The sequence below is a fragment of the Eucyclogobius newberryi genome, unplaced genomic scaffold (assembly GCF_026437365.1).
Source record: "Eucyclogobius newberryi isolate DKJ021-1_F unplaced genomic scaffold, fEucNew1.0.hap1 SCAF_7, whole genome shotgun sequence".
NCBI lineage: Eukaryota > Metazoa > Chordata > Actinopteri > Gobiiformes > Gobiidae > Eucyclogobius > Eucyclogobius newberryi.
In genome coordinates, this window is record NW_027316389.1 from 5,316,001 (window position 1) to 5,343,243 (window position 27,243).

Genomic DNA, 27,243 nt, shown 5'->3' on the forward strand with positions numbered 1-27,243 from the left:
TATTTGCAGTACTCACAGTAGTGGTGCAAGTATTTGCAGTATTTGCAGTACTCACAGTAGTGGTGATAGTATTTGCAGTATTTGCAGTACTCACAGTAGTGGTGATAGTATTTGCAGTACTCAGTAGTATTTGCAGTACTCAAAGTAGAATTTGCAGTACTCACAGTAGTATTTGCAGTACTCACAGTAGTGGTGATAGTATTTGCAGTACTCACAGTAGTATTTGCAGTACTCACAGTAGTATTTGCAGTACTCACAGTAGTATTTGCAGTACTCACAGTAGCAGTACTCACAGTAGTATTTGCAGTACTCACAGTAGTGGTGATAGTATTTGCAGTACTCACAGTAGTATTTGCAGTACTCATAGTATTTGCAGTACTCACAGTAGTGGTGATAGTATTTGCAGTACTCACAGTAGTGGTGATAGTATTTGCAGTACTCGCAGTAGTATTTGCAGTACTCACAGTAGTATTTGCAGTACTCACAGTAGTATTTGCAGTACTCATAGTATTTGCAGTACTCATAGTATTTGCAGTACTCACAGTAGTGGTGATAGTATTTGCAGTACTCATAGTATTTGCAGTACTCACAGTAGTGCAGATGTAGCGGTCGGCTCCAGACTCCAGCAGCAGTCGGACACAGTGAGTCAGTCCGGATTCGGAGGACAGAAACAGGGCAGTAAGTCCTCCAGAAGACACGGCGTTGACGCCGGCGGCCGAGGACAGCAGCGCGGACACGCAACTGGACAGAGAGCGAGAGACGGGGTCGCCGCGGTAACGCACGGGAAGGAAAGAGCGCCAAATTAGCTTTGAAAGGTTCCGTTTTTTGAATTCTGACTCCTGTGGTAAATGTTTATCACAGTTTTACTTCCGTTAAGTCGCAGTTTGTGAAGAAACATTGAAAAATAAGAGTTTAAAGTGACAGGAAGTGGAGCTGAATCCCTCTGTGATGTCATCAGCGTGCGACACAGAGACTTTTCTGACAGTTTAAACCAGGGTTGGACTAAATAAAGCTGCTTTATGGTGTTATTGTGCGTTAGATCAGAACTGTCGTGTCATTTACGTGGAGTTTGGCTCTTGTTTATAGTTTGGTTGCTAGGTAACTGTTCGCGTGAGTGTTCCCGCCCACCTCGTGTGTCCGTGAGCGGCGGCGAAGTGCAGAGGAGTGAATCCGTTCAGATCAGTGACATCAGCAGACACGGCAGACAGAAGCTCCTCCACAAAATCTGCAGGAACAAAGTCACGACAGTAAACACCACTTTGGACACTTTAATGAAATAATAAAAGACTAAAAGACAAATATTGTGCATTATTTCTATTGTTATTGGCCTTTGAACATGCTCAAGGATATTTACTTTGCCATTTCATCGTCATTTGTTAGTGTTTTACCCGTTTGGCCGTTTTGAGCAGCAGCGAAGAGCGCGGAGACTCTGAGCCTTTCAATGGAGTCCTCGTCGAACAGCAGAGCGTTGTGATTGGACGAGGCGTTGGGAGGAGCGTCATAATCGGACGAGAGGTCGGGAGCAGCGCTGCGATTGGACGAGAAGAGGTAGCGGGTAGCGGGTTCACAGTCCGAGGGAGCGTCGCGATCGGCGGCGGGGACGCGGCGGGCGGGTTCACAGTCCGAGGGAGCGTCGCGATCGGCGGCGGGGACGCGGCGGGCGGGTTCACAGTCCGAGCGAGCAAAGTGATTGGTCGAGAGGGTGTCGGGGGCGGGTTCACAGTCGGAGGGTGGTGTCTGTGGTGTCTGTGGCGGGTTGAGCAGCATTGACGTTGACATTAAAGTGGCGTGTTCCTGGAGAGCAGCAGGGAGCTCGAGCAGGTCCGAGTCCAGGGCTCCGGACCCGGCTCCCCTCGACCCGGGCGCTACGGGGGGGCGGCGGCCTGGGGGAGGAGGCGGAGGGAGACACTACACGGTTAGCACTACAGGACAGTAATGAGAGCTACAGGGTTACGGCCAGCGAGACGGAACGAAACACCAGAGATGGACTTCCCACGAGAACAAGCTGTTATTTTAGTCAGAAATTTAGACACTTTAAATACATTATCAACCACAAAGATTGAAATATAATCACTGAAATATTCAAGACGGAGAATATTTACGAAATAAAATGTATTACTGACAAAAATGTTGACAAATTTATTCTTTTTATGTACCAGAAAGTGACATTCTTAAGTAAAAATGTAAAAAAAAGAATTAACAATTCGTAATTACATCAATAATACACTTCCATCGGTAAATACCGTATTTTCCGTACTATAAGTCGCACCTTTTTTCATAGTTTTGGCCTGGGTGCGACTTATACTCCAGAGTAACTTATATATGTTTTTTCTTCTTCTCTGTTATGTATTTTTTGGCTGGTGCAACTTGGATGTATGGATGGATGGATGTTAATGTATTCAAAAAGGCTCAATGTTCAATAGAAACAATCGTTTGCCGAGTCGACAACTTAAATAATTGTAGTTGCGGCCCTGCTTTTTTTTTACGTTTATGTTTACCGTAATTTCCGGACTATAAGTCGCAGCTTTTTTTTTTTTAATAGTTTTGGCCGGTGCGCGACTTATACTTATATTTATACTTATACTCCGGAGCGACTTGTATGTGATATTATTTGTTATTTTCACACTTGCAACTGCATTTCATACTCCAGTGCGACTTATATATGTTTTTTTCTTCTCTATATTTTTTTCTATATCTATTTTTTGGCTGGTGCAACTTATACTCCGGAAAATTGGTAATTACGTTTGCGTTTCGGAGTCTGGATGGTCCAGTTAACGATTACGGTCATTAAAATGTGATTAAGTCCTGGTGATGGGGATGTCACGATATCAGACGTTAGCGTTACGATTATTGTGAGAACAAACATCGCGATTTAACGATTATTCACGACTATTGAGACCAAACAAGGGTAAAATCTTTAGTTTTCTGTCATTCTCATCGTCTGACACGAGACTGTTCCTCAAGTTCGTGACCGACTTTACAAAATTAAACTTTCTGAAAGATATAATTAAGTAAAATTTGATAAAAATCACCAGATATAAAGGTTATTTACATTTAGCTCCGTTTTATGGATGATAGATTGGAACTAAAATGTCTTAATTTTGCTTCTGAAATTGTCACGATTATACGCTTTCCGATTATATTGCGACATGAATATTCCACGATTATTGAATAACCCAATAATGGCGACGTCCCGAGCTGGCAGGCGACACCTCTTGAGAAGCAGTTCCGAAAAAAATAAATAATAATAATATAATATAATTTTAATTTTCCGCACTATAAGGCGCACTTAAAAGCCTTAGATTTTCTCAAAAAGCGACTTATAAACCAGTGCGACATATACATGGATTAATTCTGGTCGTGCTCACTGACCTCGTACACGTTTTGTTTGGCTTAATGCCCCTTATAGTGTGGAGAATACGGTAAGTGTACGTCTCGTCTCAGTCTCGCGCCTCGAAACTGTGGCAATTGTGTCTCGTCTTCGACTGACCACGACTGTATTTAAAATGTGTCGATGGCGTTCGCCGCGGTCGTTATTCGCCGTAACCGTGTGACTGTTGAGCTCGTTTGGATGATTAAAACGGTCACGAGACGGCGCGCGGCAGTCGGCACGAGGGCCGTTGTGGGTCCACTCTAGTGTTTCTGTTGCACCTTGGCTGGTGAAAAAGCTAAATTGGGAGATGTGGGACGTGAAAGTTAAAAGTGCTGCAAAAACAAAAGAGAGAGAGAGAGAAGACATTAAGCTTCATGCATTTGTCCAAAAAAGAAAGAAAATAAAACATAAACCCAAAGCAGAACTTTCAGAACTGAACAGACACTTTGGAAACAACAAATCTGAAATGCCCTTTTGACATAAACGCACCGTGAGACACTGATAAATAATGAACTAATGACAAATAACGTAAGATGAATCCATGAAAGTCAAAGATGTCGTTGCCCGTTTTGGCCCAATGTTCAGATCATACGGACGTGAAAACAATACAAACAAAGCTTAGAACTCAATAAACACAATCAGACTATAAAACACAGGTGTCAAACTGGTGGCCCGCGGCCCAAAATGTGTTCGACACCGCTGCTCAAAAGGCCGAGAGCGTTCAGGCTGAACAAAGCGCCGACACGTTCATGTTCTGAGACAAAGATCACACGTCTGACTCCGATTAAAACAGATTAAAATATATAAATAAAATACTGGGCTTTCATTTTTTGGGGCCGTATCGCCCCGCTCTATGACAGATACAGGCGCTGGAAGTTGCTATAGTAACCAGACTCGTTTGTGAGATGCGGCGACAGAACAAACGCGTTTTAAGGAATGAAAAAGACGCCAAATTGGGCAACGACACAAGAGCAGCAGGTGGTTAATGGAAGCAGGAAGTGCAGGTGTGATTGGCTGATGTTGAAAGGTGGGAGGAGCCTCTGGCATCAGCTTCAGGGTTAAACAAGTGAGAAAACGTCAGTCGCATAAGGCAAAGTTATAATAAGCTTTGATAAAGGAGAGAAAATTACCACAAACGGGAAGAAACAAACGGAAAAGAAGTTTATAAGAGTTTAAATTCATTCTACTGAGATAATTAAGGTTTTACTTTTTTCTTTTGTGTCTTAAGCACTTCACATACTTTATATTTGCCAAGACCAAGCACTTTTACAATACTTTACAAACAGGTTGTAGTCTGGGACTCTATCAGCCGTTTCCTGACAATTTAAGATGGGCGTGACTGACAGGGGGATTAACCAATCAGAGAAACCTATTAGTTCTTAAAAACTTATTAGTTGTTAAAAAAAAGAAGAGAAAATACATTTAGCAGAGATTCTTCGACTAGAGGCTCCGAACAACAAAACTGTGTCCAATAAAAGTATTTCAAAAGTATTTTTCTGAACCATAATGCTCTGTGTAAATCCCCTGTGTGTAAAAAAAAAATAAAAAAAAAATAACATAAAATAAATAAAATAGATACCAAAAAATTAGATACAATTTAATAAATAAAAAAATAAATAAAATAAAATAAAATAAAATAAATAAAATAAAATAAATAAAATAAATAAAATAAATAAAATAAATAAAATAAATAAAATAAATAAAATAAATAAAATAAATAAAATAAAAATAATTAAAAAGGAAGTGACTTATACAAAACGTAACATTTACTTTGGTGCTGTTCATTCATTGTAAACGTTTGACCTGCGTCTTATAAATTCATTTTCAGTTTGTCTCATCGTTTGTATTGAAATAATAACAGATTATCATCCAATGCGGTTCTTTTGGCCGAGCGTCGTGTGTGTGTGGGGTGGGCGGGGCCTGCGGGTGCGGCGGGAGGAGCCCTGCGAGGTGGGCGAGGCCTGCAGGTGCGGTGGGAGGAGCCCCGTTTACCTGATGCCGCTGCCAGGAGGCTAACGCAGTCGGGGGAGGATGGAGGGGGAGGGGCACATGCTGAGGCAGCCATCTTGGTCTGTCCGGGCGATCACATGACAGTCACATGACACGGTTAATCGCACACAACACAACGGGACACGGGACACATGTGCTGGAGTGGAACAGTAATGTTGTTGTCCAGAGTTTTTTGAACAATAAAAACACAGACACATTTAAAGTCACTGCGGAATATTCTGTTATAGTAAATATATTGTTGGTGTTTTTATGAGTTCAAATGTGATTGATTGACAGCTGCTCTGGTCGTACATATGGGGTTCAAAACATGTCCCGTGACCATTTTTCAACAATAACAACAAGTAAATAAAAATCTGTTGAAATAAAGTTTTGAAGTTTTGAACAGGAAGTCAATGGAGCTGTTTCTATGATTAAGCCGTTTTGGATCAATAGCGTTTCCAATGAACAAAGTGTAGCACAGTTTCATGCTAAATACCACAAAAAGCCTCATACGTCTTATTTAATGCCATATTGTGGAAAGTGGGCCACGCCTCTACCTGGGACGCGGCCAGCGCGGGCACCAGGTCCAGCGCTGGTTTGGGCGGCAGCTGTGGCGTGATCTTTAGCCCCGCCCTGCCGCCCTCGCCCGCTTTCGCGGACGGAGCGGGCGTCTGGGACAGGCCGGGCTTCTTTGGCGGGATGGGGGGCGGGTTCCCCCGGTCGATCCGGGCCACGGTGGGCGACTTCATGCCGATCGGGTGGCTCAGTCGCCCCGGGAACGGCCCGCTCTCCGAGGCCGAGTGGGGCAGGCCGGCTCTCAGCGGCGTGGAGCTCGGGGGACTCGTGAACCGCGACAACACCTGCGAAACAGAGCCAGCCAATAGTGAAAGTCACAATCGTTACATTTGACCCCGTGACGACCCCCGACCATGACTCCGCCTCCACGAGCACAAATGAGCGACAGAGCAACAGACTGTGGGAGCAAAGCACCACCAGCAGGGGGCGGTGTGCTGGCAAACAGTGGGGACATCGCTCTGTGTTTGTCAGTCTGGACACCGGGTTTATTTCCTCCGAGCGCAGATGGGATTGATTGACAGGTGGATTAGCATATCAGGGACGCACATGGTCCGTCCGTATCAAAACAAACAAACAAACAAAAGAAAAAAAGACTGAAAAACATGGCAAATTTGACTCAATGAGTAATAATGTAGAACAACATGGAGGTAGGCATTATAACTACAGGGGCCCATCGAGGTCTGGGGCCCATCGAGGTCTGAGGCCCATCGAGGTCTGGGGCCCCAGCGCAGATCCACTAATGTTATTCGCCTGATTTAGACATTACCGTATCTAAATAACCCTTAAACATGCACAAGGTGAGTGTCATTGTGCGTCTCCATGGAGATGTAGTTTGTTTACAGTGCACTGACAGGAGCCATGTGTCGTAGCTCAAGTGCCAATTTCCAGATTTTATTGCTTGTCCTAGAATGTCCAACTGTTATTTAAAGTATTCAATCTCCATGGAAACAAACCATGTCTGGGATGTCTGTGTGTCATAACCGGTAAAAACCCAAGTGCGACTCACCTGCGTCACCGTGTGCCTCGCCTGCTGTTTCGCCGCGAAGTTGGTCTCCCGATTGGTCGGCGAGAGGTCGCGCGTGGGCGGGCTGCTCTGCGACCCGTTCTGGTTTTGGTCCTGCTCCTGGAACTTGTACCTCGCGGCCTGGACCCGGGGGCTGACGCCGCTCGGCAAGCCGCCGCCCCCCGCCGCGTGCTGCGCCGCCGCCGACTCCGCCCCGTTCTCCGAGCTCAGCGTCCGCGTCTTCGGCAAACTCAGCCCCGCGTAGTTAGTGGCGCTCGGCTTGGCGGCGATGGCGGCGGGGCCCTTTTTCGGCGCCTCCGTCTCCGCGTCCGTCTGGCACGCCGCCGCCCTGGACGCCACCGGGTCCGTCGCCACCGCCACCGACGCCGTTTCGATCACCGGACTGGCTTCCGATCGGCCGGCGGCCTCGTTCGCTTTGGCCTCGTTCGCTTTGGCCTCGTTCGCTTTGGCCTCGTTCGCTTTGGCCTCGTTCGCTTTGGCCTCGTTCGCTTTGGCCTCGTTCGCTTTGGCCTCGTTCGCTTTGGCCTCGTTCGCTTTGGCCTCGTTCGCTTTAGCCTCGTTCGCTTTAGCCTCGTTCGCTTTAGCCTCGTTCGCTTTAGCCTCGTTCGCTTTAGCCTCGTTAGCTTTAGCCTCATTAGCTTTAGCCTCTTCGCTAGCGCTTTGACCAGTCCTGAGCGTCTCCACTTGCTGCCGTAGGCTCTGGTTCTCCGCCTCCTCGCGGCTCAGCTTGGCGCGCAGCTGCTCCCGCTCCGTGTCGAACTCGGACAGCTGTTTCTCCATGGTGGCCTCCATCTGCTGGGACCTCCGATTGGCGCCGTCCAGCTCGTCCTGCAGCCGCCCGGCGCCGCGTGTCTCCTCATCGTGGCGCGTCTGCAGCTCGTCGAAGCGCTGCGACTCCTCGACCACGCGCGTGGCCAGCTGCTTGCACTCGCGCACCAGCATCATGACGATGTGCTTGTTCTTGTCGCGCTCGTCTTTCAGCTGCGCCGTTAGCTTACGGTGCTCCTGCTCCAGGCTCTGCAGCTGAAGCTTCTCCATCTCCAGCTGCAAAAGGGGGAAAAGGAAAAGTATTAAAAAAGCTCAGAGAAACCAAAACTGGCGCAAAGTTCAGTGGCTTCTTCTCTGTCGACACATGAACAGAGAGAATATTTGGTGACATTTCGGTGATCAAATAGTTCTCATCGTTTCTGTCGATGGTCGTATTTTTTTCGGACTAAAATAATCTGAATAATGAGAACGACTAAAATCACACACATTTTCATCAACTTCAACTTCATATCACATACAATGCAACATATTTTTCTGTTTGACAAGTTTCTAAATACTAAAATTTGGTTTATTTGGTCGACTAAATTGGCATTAAATTTACTGAACCCAGAAATAGATTAGACTAAATAAACACAAGGCTCAAGAGTTGTGGAGTTTCTGTTTTAGTTCTGTTTTAGTTCTGTTTTAGTTCCGTTAGTTTAGTTCCGTTTAGTTCTTTCTGTCAGTGTTAGAGAGTACGTGACAGTAACGTGAGCAGGCTCCAGGGGGCAGCATCGCTCACGCAGCTGAAGACTGTTTTATTCAGAAAGTTCTTTCTTCTTCAACTCTTTGACGCAGTAATAAGTTCTTCTGACCAGACCTGGAGAGGGTCCCGGGCGCTGCACTGCGGTCGCCCCATGAAGTCAGACCTGGAGAGGGTCCCGGGCGCTGCACTGCGGTCGCCCCATGAAGTCAGACCTGGAGAGGGTCCCGGGCGCTGCACTGCGGTCGCCCCATGAAGTCAGACCTGGAGAGGGTCCCGGGCGCTGCACTGCGGTCGCCCCATGAAGTCAGACCTGGAGAGGGTCCCGGGCGCTGCACTGCGGTCGCCCCATGAAGTCAGACCTGGAGAGGGTCCCGGGCGCTGCACTGCGGTCGCCCCATGAAGTCAGACCTGGAGAGGGTCCCGGGCGCTGCACTGCGGTCGCCCCATGAAGTCAGACCTGGAGAGGGTCCCGGGCGCTGCACTGCGGTCGCCCCATGAAGTCAGACCTGGAGAGGGTCCCGGGCGCTGCACTGCGGTCGCCCCATGAAGTCAGACCTGGAGAGGGTCCCGGGCGCTGCACTGCGGTCGCCCCATGAAGTCAGACCTGGAGAGGGTCCCGGGCGCTGCACTGCGGTCGCCCCATGAAGTCAGACCTGGAGAGGGTCCCGGGCGCTGCACTGCGGTCGCCCCATGAAGTCAGACCTGGAGAGGGTCCCGGGCGCTGCACTGCGGTCGCCCCATGAAGTCAGACCTGGAGAGGGTCCCGGGCGCTGCACTGCGGTCGCCCCATGAAGTCAGACCTGGAGAGGGTCCCGGGCGCTGCACTGCGGTCGCCCCATGAAGTCAGACCTGGAGAGGGTCCCGGGCGCTGCACTGCGGTCGCCCCATGAAGTCAGACCTGGAGAGGGTCCCGGGCGCTGCACTGCGGTCGCCCCATGAAGTCAGACCTGGAGAGGGTCCCGGGCGCTGCACTGCGGTCGCCCCATGAAGTCAGACCTGGAGAGGGTCCCGGGCGCTGCACTGCGGTCGCCCCATGAAGTCAGACCTGGAGAGGGTCCCGGGCGCTGCACTGCGGTCGCCCCATGAAGTCAGACCTGGAGAGGGTCCCGGGCGCTGCACTGCGGTCGCCCCATGAAGTCAGACCTGGAGAGGGTCCCGGGCGCTGCACTGCGGTCGCCCCATGAAGTCAGACCTGGAGAGGGTCCCGGGCGCTGCACTGCGGTCGCCCCATGAAGTCAGACCTGGAGAGGGTCCCGGGCGCTGCACTGCGGTCGCCCCATGAAGTCAGACCTGGAGAGGGTCCCGGGCGCTGCGGTCGCCCCATGAAGTTGGGTCAAAGGAGGCCGTCTTAACCGGCCCCACGAAGAGTTCGTTTGGGTTCTGGCATTCGTACCACAACAGACTCACGTGAGAGAACTGCTCTAGACTCCGCCCCCCATGATGCCCAAAAACTTTTCCCACGCTGTTGCTATGGAGATTATTATTGATATCATTTAGATGATCAGAGCCTTGATGGACAGCCACACAAAGGCCACAAAGGACTGATGTCATCGGGGGCCGTAGGGGGACGGGGGCCGTGGGGAGGCCACCTGTCACGCTCTGGTTCTTCTGTCACACTTCTGGGCTTGTGCCCCACGATCTTTAAAGCCGTCCTGAGGTTTGACAGTTTGTCTTTTGCCTGCACGGACAGGTTTCCTAACCAGAGCTGAACACCACAGCGTACCAGACTTTCTAGGATGACTTGGTGAAACACAGTGTTATTTTTGTGCTCATGATCCTGGAACACAGAAGTCCACACGAAGTTACCACGAGCAGCTGTTGATACGAACACCCAAGTATGTGCATGACTCAACCCGTTTAATGAGGACTTGATTAAGTAGTACAGGACTGTGATCCCCAGTATGTTTGGGGTCAAATATGATCTCTGTCTTTTTTGTGTTGACCACGAGGGGACGGGGCCAACACCAGACACTGCTGCATGTCTGATCCTTTGCATAAGACCTATTCTGACACAACACAACGAGAAGCTCACGATTGATATCACGATTCCGGAAAAGAGAGAAAACCATTGTGTGATCAAAGAGTTCACATTCATTTCCTGCTGTAAATAAGGTATATAAATAAATAAATAAGGTATATATAAATAAGGTAGCAGTGAATTAAATGCAGAGCTAAAGGTAATACAACATATCTGTGCATATGTTTCATCACAACAGAAGTTGGAGCGACAGGTCTGTTCTCCGTGGACATGTTTTCTTTTGTAAAGGGAGGATGACAGATTTCTTCTTCGTTTGGAAAAGTGGGCACTGAACCTCACTCAGATTTTAATAAGAAATCCCATCTGGGCCACTGGACTTCTGACCTTTACATGACTGACCAGTGACCTTACTTCAGCAACAACCACTGGACATTTGCCTTTTCCCTCAAGTGAACTTAAGACCTCCTCCCAGTTTCAATTACAGTAATTATCAAGACTTCCTGTGTGTGGTCAGTTTCGGTTTATAAGACTTCCTGTGTGTGGTCAGTTTCGGTTTATAAGACTTCCTGTGTGTGGTCAGTTTCGGTTTATAAGACTTCCTGTGTGTGGTCAGTTTGGGTTTACTGCAGGCTGCGAAATAGACAGGGACCCGGGGCCCGCAAGCAGTGTAATCTCCGGCGGGCCCGCGGTTTGAAATAGGAGGGGACCCGCCGTGCCCCTCCTCGAAAAAAATTAAGATTTAACTAGTAATTTGGCCAGATTCGGGGCATTTTCATCGCTTAAGTTTCGTTTTGACAGACACGCTTCTCATTGGCCGAGCGGTCTCCGTGATGTAATATTGATGAAAGCAGGCATCTGATTGGCCGCTGCGTTCGTGTTGCGTTCATGTGTCCTCGGAAATGCCCGGTCTGATTTTCGGGGCAATGTAAGATAAGATAAGATAATCCTTTAATATCTACACAAGGGGAAATGTCGTTGTTACAACGCAGTAGAAACAGGAGGAAAGGACAGATTATAGGAAGTTTCAAAAATAGAACTCTTATGAACAAAACAAAAAACTCTTATTAACAAAAACTCCTCTCCTATCTTAATAGGGAATGGAGGGTGGGAAATAAAATAAAATAGATAAATACAAATAGCTAGCACAAGACTAGGTAATACTATTAGCAGGTAAACAGAATTAAAAAAAAATAGAACACTCTTATTTACAGGTACAATGTATATATGTTAGTAGTTTATTTTGTAGGGTGTGATTTCATATATTCCACAAGATCTTGTGTCAAACGCTGTAAACAGTATTTATTTTGTATAAGAAACATTATTATATTGAATTAAACAGTTTTAAAGATCATGATCTCTGGTTTATATGATTCAGTATTTGTGCTCTTCATATCGAATAACAGATAAAAGTACTTTAAATTGTTTTACATGCTAATAACCAGGTTTAAAACAACACATTTATCTTGTACTTATGACGCCGCGATGCCGCGCGCACTTGTGGGCCCCTAACTTTGAAAATCTATTTCTCAGCCTGCAGACTTCCTGTGTGTGGTCAGTTTAGGATTATCACATGATTCGCTCTGTCAGGCTTTGGAATGAACGGGATTTGAGACGGAAATGCTCACAACAAAAAATATACATATGAAATTAACAGAAGTTAGAAAACTGACTGAAATAGACTGAAACACTTGACAAGGGTTGACACAAGTTTATTGATTCGTCGCAACTAATCGATTATTGAAATAATCGTAAACTGATTTAGTAATCGAATAATCGTTAAAGGGTCCAAAGCATCCCGTGAGCTGAGAAAAGACTACATTTTAACACTGAAATTGAGCCGCAATTTCATGAAGAATCATGCGAAAAAACTGTATGAGGAAAACTCTTTTGTCCATAAATCCTCCACTCAAGCAAAAACACAGCACAATTCTGTATCAAAATCACATGTTTAAATGTTGAGTAAAAAGTACTTCTAACTGGTGAAGTACCTTTCCGTCACTGCTGTGGCTTTTGCGTGTGCTACTTTTACCATAACAGACCTAAATACTGCACTACGCGTTTGTTTGCCTTATTTTTACAACCGGGAACTTTAGCCGCCGCGTGAAGTGCCTCCCTAAATATTTGCTGAGTCGCGGGGAGGAAGTGGGCCCGTTCTATTTCAAGACCCTGTAACTGCAGCTTCACCGCTCCGGGTTCAGGCTAAATTTATCCCGACAACACCGGGAACGCTTCAGAGGCCGAGGCGTCACGCTAAACGCCTCTTTCAAACGCTCCGGGACAAACGTCGTGAGCGCATCTGCGACACTTTATGGCCGTAACGCGAGAGTCTGGTGCGTTTCAGGACGTGGTTTGCGGCGTCTGAACTGCAGCGTTAACAAGGTTTTATACGGGAAAAGAGATGGGAGACATTTGGGGGTCAAAAGGAGGGCAATTAATCGCCTCGTCACGGCCAGACACGAGTAAAAGTACTGCATTTAAAGTTCCACATGAAGGTTCTGCTGTTTTTACAATTCTGTCTTAGTTTGGTGAAGAATGAAGAGAAGTTATTTATCATAGTTTTAATTTGTCACGTTGCAGTTTGTGAAGAAATTAAAGAAAAAAAAAAAAAAAAGAAAAAAAAAGAGTTTAAAGTGACAGGAAGTTGAGCCGAATCCCTCTGTGATGTCATCAGTGTGCGACACAGAGACAGATTACACTCACACACTTTTCTGACAGTTCAAACCACGGTTGGACTAAATAAAGGTGTTTTATGGTGTTATTGTGTGTCAGGTCAGAACTGTTGTGTTGTTTATGTGGAGTTTGGCTCTTGTTTACAGTCTGGTTGCTATGGTAACAGCTGTGGAACGACCTCTACCTGTGTCATATGGTATAAACTTAAAAAAAATGGTCAAACTGGGACAAACAGGCAAGATGTGGAGTCAATTGGAGCACATTTATGGACAAGAGTGTTTACATCAAATACATTACTGTATTTTCCGGACTATAAGTCGCACCTTTTTTCATAGATTTGGCCGAGGTGCGACTTATACTCCAGTGCAACTTATACATGTTTTTTCTTCTCTATTATGCATTTTTTGGCTGGTGCGATTTATACGGTGTGACTTATAGTTTGGAAAATACGGTAAATTTAAAAATTTTCCGCAAAATTCATGCAAATTGCAGCTTCATTCGAGTCATAAAACGGATAATTCAATAACTAAATTCGTTGATGATTATTTCAATAAGGATGTCTGGCTGTATTTAAAAAGTCTTAATGTGCAATAAAAAGAATGGTTTGGTCTAAAATAACCCTCCGCAGACGTGACGTTACCTAAATAAATGCACTCGTAACACAATCAATTCGACTTTGATTGTAATTAATATTTCAGCTCTTCGGCTTTATTTTTATCCTTCGGAGAGCTCAGAGTGTTCCATGAAGCAGCGCGGGAGACTGAAGTACAGCACAAACTCATGGATAATTCAATGAGACGCGCCGCGGGACGAAGTAAAGAACGCCGACGAGACGGAGTCAAATATACACGTTTTTCAGATTAGGAGGAAACTTTAGCCGCCTTCTAGTCTGAAAGTGGACGTATTATACATGATTGTGGCTTTGATTGGTTTTTAAACATGCTTTTAGATTCATATTTCACATTTTTGACCTTCACATAGTGTCTACAGTTGGAAAACACGCTTTGTTCGCTTCCGTTCCCAATGACGTATTTAGACAATGAATGAATGAAGCCCTGAAGCAGCTGTGCTAATACAGCCATGAGTTTGTTGTGAACAGAACGATTCTAGTGATGTTTTAATGACTTAAAACTTGCAATAAAAACATGACGTGGATAACAAGACTAAAGGTTGAATATGAAGCATTATTTGTGTCGTTTTCGGCCCTTAAACCTCCCGTTGAGAACCTTTAGTTTGGCATCTCATCTCAAACAAACTGCCCCGGGGAAACCGAGTGTCGATGCCCTCTACTGGCTGCAGAGGGAATCACAAACGGTTTTAAAGCAACTATTCCACTACATTCTCGTTCCTGTTCACTTCCTGGTCTCAGCTTGCAGTTGCTCTGATCGTGATGAGACGGGAGAACGTCTCAGGACGAGTCTGAAGATGATTTATGGAGTTAAAAACAGCAGAAGATTCTCAGAGCCGCGTCACAGGTAGAATATGACATCACAGGTAGAACATGACATCACAGATCGAGGAGATTCAGAACGGAGTGTTTCTGAGGCTCGGAGGGGAGAGGACTTTATCAAACTGAGAGTCAAGCTAAATGTGCTCCAGCCGAGTTTGTGACGAGGAACAGAGTGAGAACAGGGTCAGAAGAGCGAGGAAGGACATTCAGCAGAATTTGTGTCCTTTAAGGCCTGAATCTTTCTTAATAAACTTCATTTGTTCACTGTAAAATAACGCTTTGTTCATGCTTGTGTGTCAGATCAGAACTGTTGTCATGTGGATTCGGGCTCTTGTTTACAGTCTGGTTGCTAGGTAACGGCTGTGGAATCACCTCTACCCGTGTCATATTTGTTCTCGTGTCCAACCAGGAAGTACAATGCTTTATTAAGGCAGGACAAGTCTAGTTATTATAAAGTGTCACCAAGACCTCTGCAAAAGCATTTTATCTGTTCATATTTCCGTCTTCTCACATATTGTATTTTCTGGACTATAAGCCGCACCTTTTTACATAGTTTGGCCGGGGTGCGACTTATATATATATATATACTGATACTCCGGAGCGACTTATATGTGATATTATTTGTTATTTTCACACTTGCAACTGCATTTCATACTCCAGTGTGACTTACATATGGTTTTTTCTTCTCTATTATGCATTTTTTGGCTGGTACGCCTCATACTCCGGAAAATACGGGATTTTAAAGCTCCCGGGCTGTTTAAAATGTGCCCTTTGACTTATGTCGAGAGTTTTGGAGCCGAAACCCAACGTTAGGCAAGTTTTTGATCAGGAACAGAGATTAAAAGCTCAATATTCCATTCCAGTCGTGAGTTTTGACGGTGCCACATCCGAGCGTGTCCTTACGGGTTAAAGCGCCGCGCTCCCGTGACCGACCCGTTCTACCCGTACGTTTAAGAGCCCGATCGCAGCTGAAATCGGGCTCCGAGCCATCGCTTCTGGAGCAGGTTTGGACACGTGCGAACAAACAAAAGATCAGCAGATGAAACAGACGACGGAGTAAGAAAACGTTGTCTTTTCGCAGCATGTAAAGCAGGGGTGGCCAAACTTTTTTCACCAAGGGCCGCATTTTTAAACTTAATCGGGGCAGAGGGGGCCACAAACAACTTGACAATGTCGAATTTGTTGAATGACGTGAATCATTTGAAATTTTGCATTCGATGTAATTGCGATGAGCCTCCACACCTTTAATTAGACCTAGAACATTAATATTAGGTTGGCATAACATCAATATGCCTGAATTTTCCCAATTTCACAACAAAAATTGGTTTGAGGGCCGCATTTGGCCCCCGGGCCCTAGTTTGGACATGCCTGGTGTAAAGCGTCTCGAAGTGTCCACAAAGCGCTGCACGAGTCTGAGGAACTATTATTATTGACCAAACGATGGCACAGGACTTTTAAGTGTCTCGATCGGATCAAATATCACAAAAACAGAAAACTACACTACTCTTGAAAATAGACTCATTTAAAAAACAATGGACAAAATGGGACAATTAAAGTGACGTGTGACAGGTTTTTGCGATTGTCTAATTATGACTTTATTTGGTGTACTTATACCCGTTGTACATACAAATTATAGTTTTACACTGATCGAGCAGGTATTTGTGGAGAAAAGTGAAAAATCATCTGTAGAAAATGACAGGAAGTGACATCACACCAGGGACTCATTCCAGTCAAAGTTTATGCAGAATTTAAACAAAGAAACAACTTTTTGGACTCTCTAAACATTGATTCAACAAAATAAAGTCGCCATCTTATATTTTTTTTTAATCAAATAAAAAATTTAGGTGAGTTTTTTCCCAATGTTTGCTGGGTAATTTTCTAGTGTGATGTCATTCATTACAAACTCATCACTTATGCCTTCTCTTTGCTGATGTTTTACCACATAAACCTTTATAAATCGATATATTATAAAAAATAGAGAACAAAGAAAACAATGTCAAACGTTCTTGTCACAATTATTATGAGGAAAAACCCAACACGATAACAATTTTTTCACGATTTCTCAGAACAAACGACAGTGAAATCCTTAATCAGTCAAACATGTGACTATTCCATAGGTTTGTCAACGGCTTTACGAACTCACACTTTTAAAAATAACAAAATAAAGTAAATGTGACAAAAAACGGACGATTAAAAAATGCACTTTACGTTTAGATCTTTGGCTCTAATCCCAATGATCAATTAACCGAATAATCTCAATTTCTCTGACATAATCGCCCGACTAAATGACAGCGCGACGGCCGCGCGAGACGACCGCACGACGACCGCACGACAATGTTTTTTTTCTACACACAGTTATTAGAAGACTAGAGGAGGTTAGTCTCTGTCGAGGAGAGCGTGGGATAAATCCTCCGTGTAAATCTCGTGTCGAAGCGGATTACGCGGCTTCGCTTCCCGTCATACGAGATCTGAGTCTTTCGAAACCCCGGCCAATCGCGAGCCGCCCTGGGCCGTTCGAACGCACCAATGAGGCGCGGCGCTCGCTGGAATGTCCCTGTCGCCGGGAAGACTTGGCCTCGGAGGAATGACTCGTGAATCACATTTTAAAAGCGTAACGGGATATTTCTGCTCCTCTCCCAGTGCAGCTCAGAGGTGCTGTCACGCGCCCGCTCACCACGCACTCCGGGGTTCCAGTCTCACTACCACACACTGAAAGTGACTAAATCACAGCTCAAAATCAGAAGGAAGCCTGGAAGAGTCAAAATGGGACCAAAACAGGCCTTAAATAGGACTAAAGCAGGTCCTATCCACACATGACTTCATCCGGACTAAACCAGGGCTAAACCAGGGCTAAACCAGGGCTAAACCAGGGCTTGACCAGGGCTTGACCAGGACTAGACCAGGACTAGACCAGGACTAGACCAGGACTAAACCAGGACTAGACCAGGACTAAACCAGGACTAGACCAGGGCTAAACCAGGGCTAAACCAGGGCTAAACCAGGACTAAACCAGGACTAAACCAGGACGAAACCATGACTAAGTACTAGACTCACCCTCTTGTGCCTGGTCTCGGCGGCGGCGAGCTGCGCAGACATTCGCTCCTGCATCTTCCGGCAGTGGGCCATGACAGCCTGCAGCACGGCCATGGGGCTGGAGCCGGGCACCCGGGCCTCTTTGTCCCCAGAGCACTGCAGGTCCCTCTGCAGCGCCAGGAACGGGTCCCTCAGCTGGTAGTGCCCGTAACGCTCCTGTATGAACACCTCCTTCCTCTGCCCCTGGGACACGGGGAAACGAGGAGACGGGTTAGGAGACGAAGAGTCAAGATGGGAGACAAGTTGGGAGACAAGTTGGGAGACAGGTTAGGAGACACGTTAGGAGACACGTTAGGAGACACGTTAGGAGACACGTTAGGAGACACGTTAGGAGACACGTTAGGAGACACGTTAGGAGACACGTTAGGAGACGAGCAGAGAAGTAAGGAGACGAGCAGAGAAGTAAGGAGACGAGCAAAGTGTGTGTGTCTGGAGGAAAAGCTCTTCCAGATGCTCGGGACCTCAGACTGGGCCAACAAGACAATGACCCTCACCTCAGATAAAAGAGGAGTGGCTTCAGGACCACTCTGACCCTTCCTGACCGGCCCGGCCAGAGCCCTGACCTATGTCCATGTCTGCCAGTAGGGGGCGCTGAGTGTACATTCATGAGACTTGTTTTCAGTAAATGGCAACAATGAAGAGTGAGACATTTAAATGGTCTGAATACTTCCTGTTCCCACTGCAAACGTCCCAAATATGAGACATTTTGGCCGTTTTAACACATAAAACGGCTAAAAACATGACACGATGAAAAACCTGGAATAAATTTGTTTCTTACATTTATGTGAATAAACGAGAGCAGAAGTTTCACTTTGTTTCTTTAACCTCAAGACTTTCTTCACCTGCAGCGTCTGGACTTAAATAAGAACTAAACCAGGACTAAATCAGGACTAAACCAGGACTAAAAGACTGTTGTGGCTCTAATTTAATTCTGTTTTGCTGCTTTGGCACATCTGTTCTCGATAATGATCCCATGAACTTTGACCCATGACCCTGAACAGAAAATATCGACCTTTCACACTTTCAGAACTCCACAAGAGTTCAGTCCTGGTTTAGTCCTGGTTTAGTCCTGGTTCAGTCCTGGTTCAGTCCTGGTTCAGTCCTGGTTCAGTCCTGTTTCAGTCCTGGTTCAGTCCTGGTTCAGTCCTGGTTCAGTCCTGGTTCAGTCCTGGTTGGTTGTTGGTGTCAGAGTGGGAGGTCAGAGTTCAGAGGGTCGATCGGTTTCTACAAGTTACTATTGATCTGTCAGTCAGTGGGATATGGATATATGTGGTTAGACCCAGTTTACACCCGGCTTAGACCCGGCTTAGACCCGGCTTAGACCGGGCTTAGACCGGGCTTAGACCGGGCTTAGACCGGGCTTAGACCGGGCTTAGACCGGGCTTAGACCGGGCTTAGACCGGGCTTAGACCGGGCTTAGACCTGGCTTAGACCTGGCTTAGACCTGGCTTAGACCTGGCTTAGACCTGGCTTAGACCTGGCTTAGACCTGGCTTAGACCTGGCTTAGACCTGGCTTAGACCTGGCTTAGACCTGGCTTAGACCTGGCTTAGACCTGGCTTAGACCTGGCTTAGACCTGGCTTAGACCTGGCTTAGACCTGGCTTAGACCTGGTTTAGACCTGGCTTAGACCTGGCTTAGACCTGGCTTAGACCTGGCTTAGACCTGGCTTAGACCTGGCTTAGACCTGGCTTAGACCTGGCTTAGACCTGGCTTAGACCTGGCTTAGACTTAATTCAGGTTTAATTATTTTAATGAAGGAATTGGCCCTTTAGACATTTATATAGACTTCCCTCTGAATAACAAGCTTTTTCCTGATTAAATGAAGCTCGAGGGTGTGAGTTCTATTGTACGTTTGTTTACACTGTGTGAGTTCTATTGTACGTTTGTGAACACTGGAGTTCTATTGTACGTTTGTGAACACTGGTGTGAGTTCTATTGTACGTTTGTGAACACTGGTGTGAGTTCTATTGTACGTTTGTTTACACTGTGTGAGTTCTATTGTACGTTTGTTTACAGTGGCGTGAGTTCTATTGTACGTTTGTTTACAGTGGCGTGAGTTCTATTGTACGTTTGTTTACACTGGCGCGAGTTCTATTGTACGTTTGTGAACACTGGTGTGAGTTCTATTGTACGTTTGTGAACACTGGTGTGAGTTCTATTGTACGTTTGTGAACACTGGTGTGAGTTCTATTGTACGTTTGTGAACACTGGTGTGAGTTCTATTGTACGTTTGTTTACACTGTGTGAGTTCTATTGTACGTTTGTTTACAGTGGCGTGAGTTCTATTGTACGTTTGTTTACACTGGCGTGAGTTCTATTGTACGTTTGTGAACACTGGCGTGAGTTCTATTGTACGTTTGTGAACACTGGCGTGAGTTCTATTGTACGTTTGTGAACACTGGTGTGAGTTCTATTGTACGTTTGTGAACACTGGTGTGAGTTCTATTGTACGTTTGTGAACACTGGTGTGAGTTCTATTGTACGTTTGTTTACACTGTGTGAGTTCTATTGTACGTTTGTGAACACTGGTGTGAGTTCTATTGTACGTTTGTTTACACTGGTGTGAGTTCTATTGTACGTTTGTTTACACTGGTGTGAGTTCTATTGTACGTTTGTGAACACTGGTGTGAGTTCTATTGTACGTTTGTGAACACTGGTGTGAGTTCTATTGTACGTTTGTGAACACTGGTGTGAGTTCTATTGTACGTTTGTTTACACTGTGTGAGTTCTATTGTACGTTTGTGAACACTGGTGTGAGTTCTATTGTACGTTTGTGAACACTGGTGTGAGTTCTATTGTACGTTTGTTTACACTGGTGTGAGTTCTATTGTACGTTTGTTTACACTGTGTGAGTTCTATTGTACGTTTGTGAACACTGGTGTGAGTTCTATTGTACGTTTGTGAACACTGGTGTGAGTTCTATTGTACGTTTGTTTACACTGGTGTGAGTTCTATTGTACGTTTGTTTACACTGGTGTGAGTTCTATTGTACGTTTGTTTACACTGGTGTGAGTTCTATTGTACGTTTGTGAACACTGGAGTTCTATTGTACGTTTGTGAACACTGGAGTTCTATTGTACGTTTGTGAACACTGGAGTTCTATTGTACGTTTGTGAACACTGGAGTTCTATTGTACGTTTGTGAACACTGGAGTTCTATTGTACGTTTGTGAACACTGGAGTTCTATTGTACGTTTGTGAACACTGGAGTTCTATTGTACGTTTGTGAACACTGGAGTTCTATTGTACGTTTGTGAACACTGGAGTTCTATTGTACGTTTGTGAACACTGGAGTTCTATTGTACGTTTGTGAACACTGGAGTTCTATTGCACGTTTGTGAACACTGGTGTGAGTTCTATTGTACGTTTGTGAACACTGGTGTGAGTTCTATTGTACGTTTGTGAACACTGGAGTTCTATTGTACGTTTGTGAACACTGGAGTGAGTTCTATTGTACGTTTGTGAACACTGGAGTTCTATTGTACGTTTGTGAACACTGGAGTTCTATTGTACGTTTGTGAACACTGGAGTTCTATTGTACGTTTGTGAACACTGGAGTGAGTTCTATTGTACGTTTGTGAACACTGGTGTGAGTTCTATTGTACGTTTGTGAACACTGGAGTGAGTTCTATTGTACGTTTGTTTACACTGGTGTGAGTTCTATTGTACGTTTGTGAACACTGGTGTGAGTTCTATTGTACGTTTGTGAACACTGGTGTGAGTTCTATTGTACGTTTGTGAACACTGGTGTGAGTTCTATTGTACGTTTGTGAACACTGGTGTGAGTTCTATTGTACGTTTGTGAACACTGGTGTGAGTTCTATTGTACGTTTGTGAACACTGGTGTGAGTTCTATTGTACGTTTGTTTACACTGGTGTGAGTTCTATTGTACGTTTGTTTACACTTGTGTGAGTTCTATTGTACGTTTGTGAACACTGGTGTGAGTTCTATTGTACGTTTGTGAACACTGGTGTGAGTTCTATTGTACGTTTGTGAACACTGGTGTGAGTTCTATTGTACGTTTGTGAACACTGGTGTGAGTTCTATTGTACGTTTGTGAACACTGGAGTTCTATTGTATGTTTGTGAACACTGGTGTGAGTTCTATTGTACGTTTGTTTACACTGGTGTGAGTTCTATTGTACGTTTTACACTGGTGTGAGTTCTATTGTACGTTTGTGAACACTGGAGTTCTATTGTACGTTTGTGAACACTGGAGTGAGTTCTATTGTACGTTTGTTTACACTGGTGTGAGTTCTATTGTACGTTTGTGAACACTGGAGTTCTATTGTACTTTTGTGAACACTGGTGTGAGTTCTATTGTACGTTTGTGAACACTGGTGTGAGTTTTATTGTACGTTTGTGAACACTGGTGTGAGTTCTATTGTACGTTTGTGAACACTGGTGTGAGTTCTATTGTACGTTTGTGAACACTGGTGTGAGTTCTATTATACGTTTGTGAACACTGGTGTGAGTTCTATTGTACGTTTGTTTACACTGGTGTGAGTTCTATTGTACGTTTGTTTACACTGGTGTGAGTTCTATTGTACGTTTGTTTACACTGGTGTGAGTTCTATTGTACGTTTGTGAACACTGGTGTGAGTTCTATTGTACGTTTGTGAACACTGGAGTTCTATTGTACGTTTGTGAACACTGGAGTTCTATTGTACGTTTGTGAACACTGGAGTGAGTTCTATTGTACGTTTGTGAACACTGGAGTTCTATTGTACGTTTGTGAACACTGGTGTGAGTTCTATTGTACGTTTGTTTACACTGGTGTGAGTTCTATTGTACGTTTGTGAACACTGGAGTTCTATTGTACGTTTGTGAACACTGGAGTTCTATTGTACGTTTGTGAACACTGGAGTTCTATTGTACGTTTGTGAACACTGGAGTTCTATTGTACGTTTGTGAACACTGGAGTTCTATTGTACGTTTGTGAACACTGGAGTTCTATTGTACGTTTGTGAACACTGGTGTGAGTTCTATTGTACGTTTATGAACACTGGTGTGAGTTCTATTGTACATTTGTGAACACTGGAGTGAGTTCTATTGTACGTTTGTGAACACTGGAGTTCTATTGTACGTTTGTGAACACTGGTGTGAGTTCTATTGTACGTTTGTGAACACTGGTGTGAGTTCTAGTGTACGTTTGTGAACACTGGTGCGAGTTCTATTGTACGTTTGTGAACACTGGTGTGAGTTCTATTGTACGTTTGTGAACACTGGTGTGAGTTCTATTGTACGTTTGTTTACACTTGTGTGAGTTCTATTGTACGTTTGTGAACACTGGAGTTCTATTGTACGTTTGTGAACACTGGAGTTCTATTGTACGTTTGTGAACACTGGAGTTCTATTGTACGTTTGTGAACACTGGAGTTCTATTGTACTTTTGTGAACACTGGTGTGAGTTCTATTGTACGTTTATGAACACTGGTGTGAGTTCTATTGTACATTTGTGAACACTGGAGTGAGTTCTATTGTACATTTGTGAACACTGGTGTGAGTTCTATTGTACGTTTGTTTACACTGGTGTGAGTTCTATTGTACGTTTGTGAACACTGGTGTGAGTTCTATTGTACGTTTGTTTACACTGGTGTGAGTTCTATTGTACGTTTGTGAACACTGGAGTTCTATTGTACGTTCGTGAACACTGGTGAGTTCTATTGTACGTTTGTGAACACTGGAGTTCTATTGTACGTTTGTGAACACTGGTGTGAGTTCTATTGTACGTTTGTTTACACTGTGTGAGTTCTATTGTACGTTTGTGAACACTGGTGTGAGTTCTATTGTACGTTTGTGAACACTGGTGTGAGTTCTATTGTACGTTTGTGAACACTGGTGTGAATTCTATTGTACGTTTGTGAACACTGGTGTGAGTTCTATTGTACGTTTGTGAACACTGGTGTGAGTTCTATTGTACGTTTGTTTACACTGGTGTGGTAAGGTTTATTAGCATAGCCACTAGCATTAGCATTAGCGGCTAACGACCTGAAACAAACAGCTCAGCCACAGTCTGGAGTGTCCACTGGACCCTCCTGACCACAGTCACACAGTTCTGGACAAACGGGGTCTTTGGGGGCGTGACAGACCAGAAAGAATCCACAGCCCACAGTGAACATGCTGCTTCTGTCCTCAAGATGGCAGCAGAGTGTGTGACGTCACTTCAGACACAATGAATGATACTATAGCTCAATTTACAATGGAAATAACCATCAACTAATAAAGAAAATAATACAAAAGGGTTCTAAAAAACAAGACCTCACACTAATAAATACTAAACGTGGAGGAACATGCTCTCGTGAGATCGAAAAGCCACATGATTGCGTAACGTGCACACAACTGGAAAACGATCGGCTTTTCTCAAGTGTTTACAAAGCATCGCCGAGTTACGCCTCTCGAGAAGCCGCACGTGCTAAAAGTCAATAAATATTCAATAAAATGAAGTAAATGCAACATTTTCAGGCCAAAATTGTGAACACAAAAACACAAATTTCTGCATTAAATCTGACAAAATCTCATAATTTCTCATTCTTGTCTTGTGGGAACTGAAATTGCCGACATTTTTAAGATCTTTTACCTTTCAAAAGATGCAATATTTTGTTTTAAATTGTTATTTGCTGTAGTAATGGTCCTGATTTCTTCATTCTGAGCCCCGTGCGTGGAACATTTCTCCTGTTCTTACTCGTTTTAGAACTGGATCAATATCTGAGCTGAAATGTCACGTTAATGTCATTGCCAGTGTTTTTGTGACTTTGCGAGCGGCGTCTCCGTGGTTACGTCCTCTTCATCTTCTGCCTCAGGAGTTCTGAATTGTCTGCTCTGTTTCCTCCGTTTGCGGCTCGTGATGTTCAGAGTTTACGATGACGTGAAGCGGAACAAAGACGACGCTTTTTATGTCAAATCTGTGTCAAAAGTTCACGGATCGTTTCCTCCCACGACGAACTCCAGACGGAATTATAATGATATTTATATTATTATGCATCATTAAAGAAGATAAGATTGTGCTTTATCCTGGGACTTATCACACAATGTTGAGTTTAAAGCGCCCCCTACAGGTCGGACGACTCATTGAACTAAAACGCAGTTAAGATGAATATACTTTGAATTTTGCTAAAAAATTTGAACAATTTTAGCACAGAAAAGCTAATTTTTGAGGTTTATAATTTAACTTCCCGTTTGTAATCGATGACGTCACACTAGGTAATTACCCAGCAAACACTGGGCCAAAACCGCTTTTATTTCACAAATAAAAATATATGAGAGCGACTTTATTTTGTTGAATTAATGTTTAGCGAGTCAAAAAAGTTGTTTCTTTGTGTAAATTCTGCATAAACTTTGACTGGAATGAGTGTCCCTGGTGTGATGTCACTTCCTGTCATTTTCTACAGATGATTTTTCACTTTTCTCCACAAATACCTGCTTGATTAGTGTAAAACTATAATTTATATGTACAACGGGTATAAGTACACCAAATAAAGTCAAAATTAGAAAAACGTAAAAACCTGTCATGGGCCCTTTGAATAACTTAATATTTGTATTAATAAAAAAAATATAAATGGTCCATTGACTTAATGTTCGTGTCATTTTCTCCCTGGGGTTTTAAGTCACTCCAAAATGACTCAATCCTTCAGAGACAATCATCATAAACCAAGGTCTCAAAGATCTGACAAAACGAGTCCAGTCTTTGCTCCCTCAGAACAGAGCAGCGGTCAGTCTGTAACAGCGGTCGGTCCGTAACAGCGGTCGGTCCGGAGCAGCGGTCGGTCCGGAGCAGCGGTCGGTCCGGAGCAGCGGTCGGTCCGGAGCAGCGGTCAGCGGTCGGTCCAATAGTGATGACTCAGCTTCTTCCCTCGCGGTGCAGACTCGGCCTCAGCGCTGACCGTCACAGAAGTGCAGAGAAAAACCAACGCGGTCCGTTTCCGTGCCGACAGAGAGATCTACACCCGGACTCTGATCAATACTGAAGACGAAACATAGGGCCGCGTTTGAACTGGGATCGATACTGAAAACCACCTCCAAACGGGGCAGAACCGGAGTTTGAGAACGATCCTGAGCTTTGACAGAACGAGTTTAAGGCGTGTTTATTTGTGCTGAAAAAGACAGCGTAACGTGTTTATCATCATCGTGGGAATCAAAATCGGTATCGAGCGTTTATATATTTAGTGTGGAAATAGAGCGGAGCTGTTGTTGTGATTGTTGACTTCACGTTCACAGTTGCACATCAACAAACACCAAATTTGGGCCAAAATTAAGACTAAAGTCTAAAATAAACCCGGACTTGCCCAGGACTAAACCCGGACTACAACAGGACCCAAACGAGTCCAGATTGGAACTAAAATGGGCTCGATTTGCAGTGTTCCTTTTGCCTGAAACGCCGTCTGTTACGGGAGAGGTAAAGGACACTTCTCCACAACAAATGGACTCAGACGCAGCGTTTGTAGAAGAGAAAGGAAAACAGTTTGAAACAAAAAGTCGGCTCAGAAGCTAATGTAGTGCACAAAGTCAGTTATTGCCTGCCCATGTTCCTCTTATTTTAGATGTCCAGTACTAAATAAATATTAAAGTCTATATGACAAGTCAAACTACAAACTCCACTAAAATGCAATAAACACAATTATATTTCAGATTTGACTCAACATTTTGCCCGTTTATCCCAGTTTGACCATTAAAGTTAATAATTGTACTTCCTGGTTGAACACGAGCACAAATATGACATACGTAGGAGGTCGTTTCACAGCTGTTACCATAGCAACCAGACTGTAAACAAGAGCCAAACGCCACATAAACGACACAACAGTTCTGATCTGACACACAATAACACCATAAAACACCTTTATTTAGCCCAACCCTGGTTTAAACTGTCAGAAAAGTGTGTAAATGTGTAATATGTCTCCGTGTCGCACACTGATGACATCACAGAGGGATTCAGCTCGACTTCCTGTCATTTCAAAGTCTGATTTTTGCAACATTTCTTCAGAAACTGGGATTTAACGGAGGTAAAACTGTGATAAACATCTACCACAGGTTCTAGAACATTAAACTAAGTCAGAATTATAGAGAAACCGGAGAAACTTCATGTGGAACTTTAATCAAAATTGCATATTTTAGCTTTGTGCTCTTACAAAGCAGATATCATCACGCACCACTAATACTCACTGCTAATAAAAGGTATAATAGTCACTTTCAAATAGTTAATTGTCATGGCAACAATCCTAACACAATCCTTCATAAACCCGTTCAATGACCCAGATCATCTCGTCTTGTCCATGATCTCTGTCGTCTCTCTCCTCTTCCTCGCTCTACCACTCTTCTGTTTGGTGATTATTCTTTAACCAATCGGCTCGCGGCTCCCACTCCGTTGCCGTGGAGACCAGGATCTGATCCGGGACCATTTGTGGATCGGGTTTCTCACTCGCCTCTTCACTTCCTCCTCGGCGTCTCCGCTGTCTGAGACCGCGACAAAAGGGCCACGTTTAACCAAGAAAATGTCTGAGGAACATCTTCTGTAGACCGGGACCGAGACCGGGAACGGACCAAGACCAAGACCAAGACCAAGACCAAGGCCAGGGCCAA

General features: G+C 44.7%; 1 protein-coding gene across 1 annotated transcript in view; it reads right to left on the reverse strand.

Moving 5' to 3' along the window:
- cttnbp2 (cortactin binding protein 2) overlaps window positions 1-27,243 on the reverse strand; it is a 69,846-nt gene that overhangs the window by 25,336 nt on the left and 17,267 nt on the right. The window contains exons 3-9 of the mRNA XM_072435273.1: window positions 17,628-17,849; window positions 6,945-8,006; window positions 5,920-6,222; window positions 5,366-5,444; window positions 1,389-1,883; window positions 1,129-1,225; window positions 591-741 (exon numbers count right to left, since the gene is read on the reverse strand). Of these exons, the coding sequence (XP_072291374.1) occupies window positions 591-741; window positions 1,129-1,225; window positions 1,389-1,883; window positions 5,366-5,444; window positions 5,920-6,222; window positions 6,945-8,006; window positions 17,628-17,849 (2,409 nt within the window). The remainder of the gene's footprint in view (window positions 1-590; window positions 742-1,128; window positions 1,226-1,388; window positions 1,884-5,365; window positions 5,445-5,919; window positions 6,223-6,944; window positions 8,007-17,627; window positions 17,850-27,243) is intronic.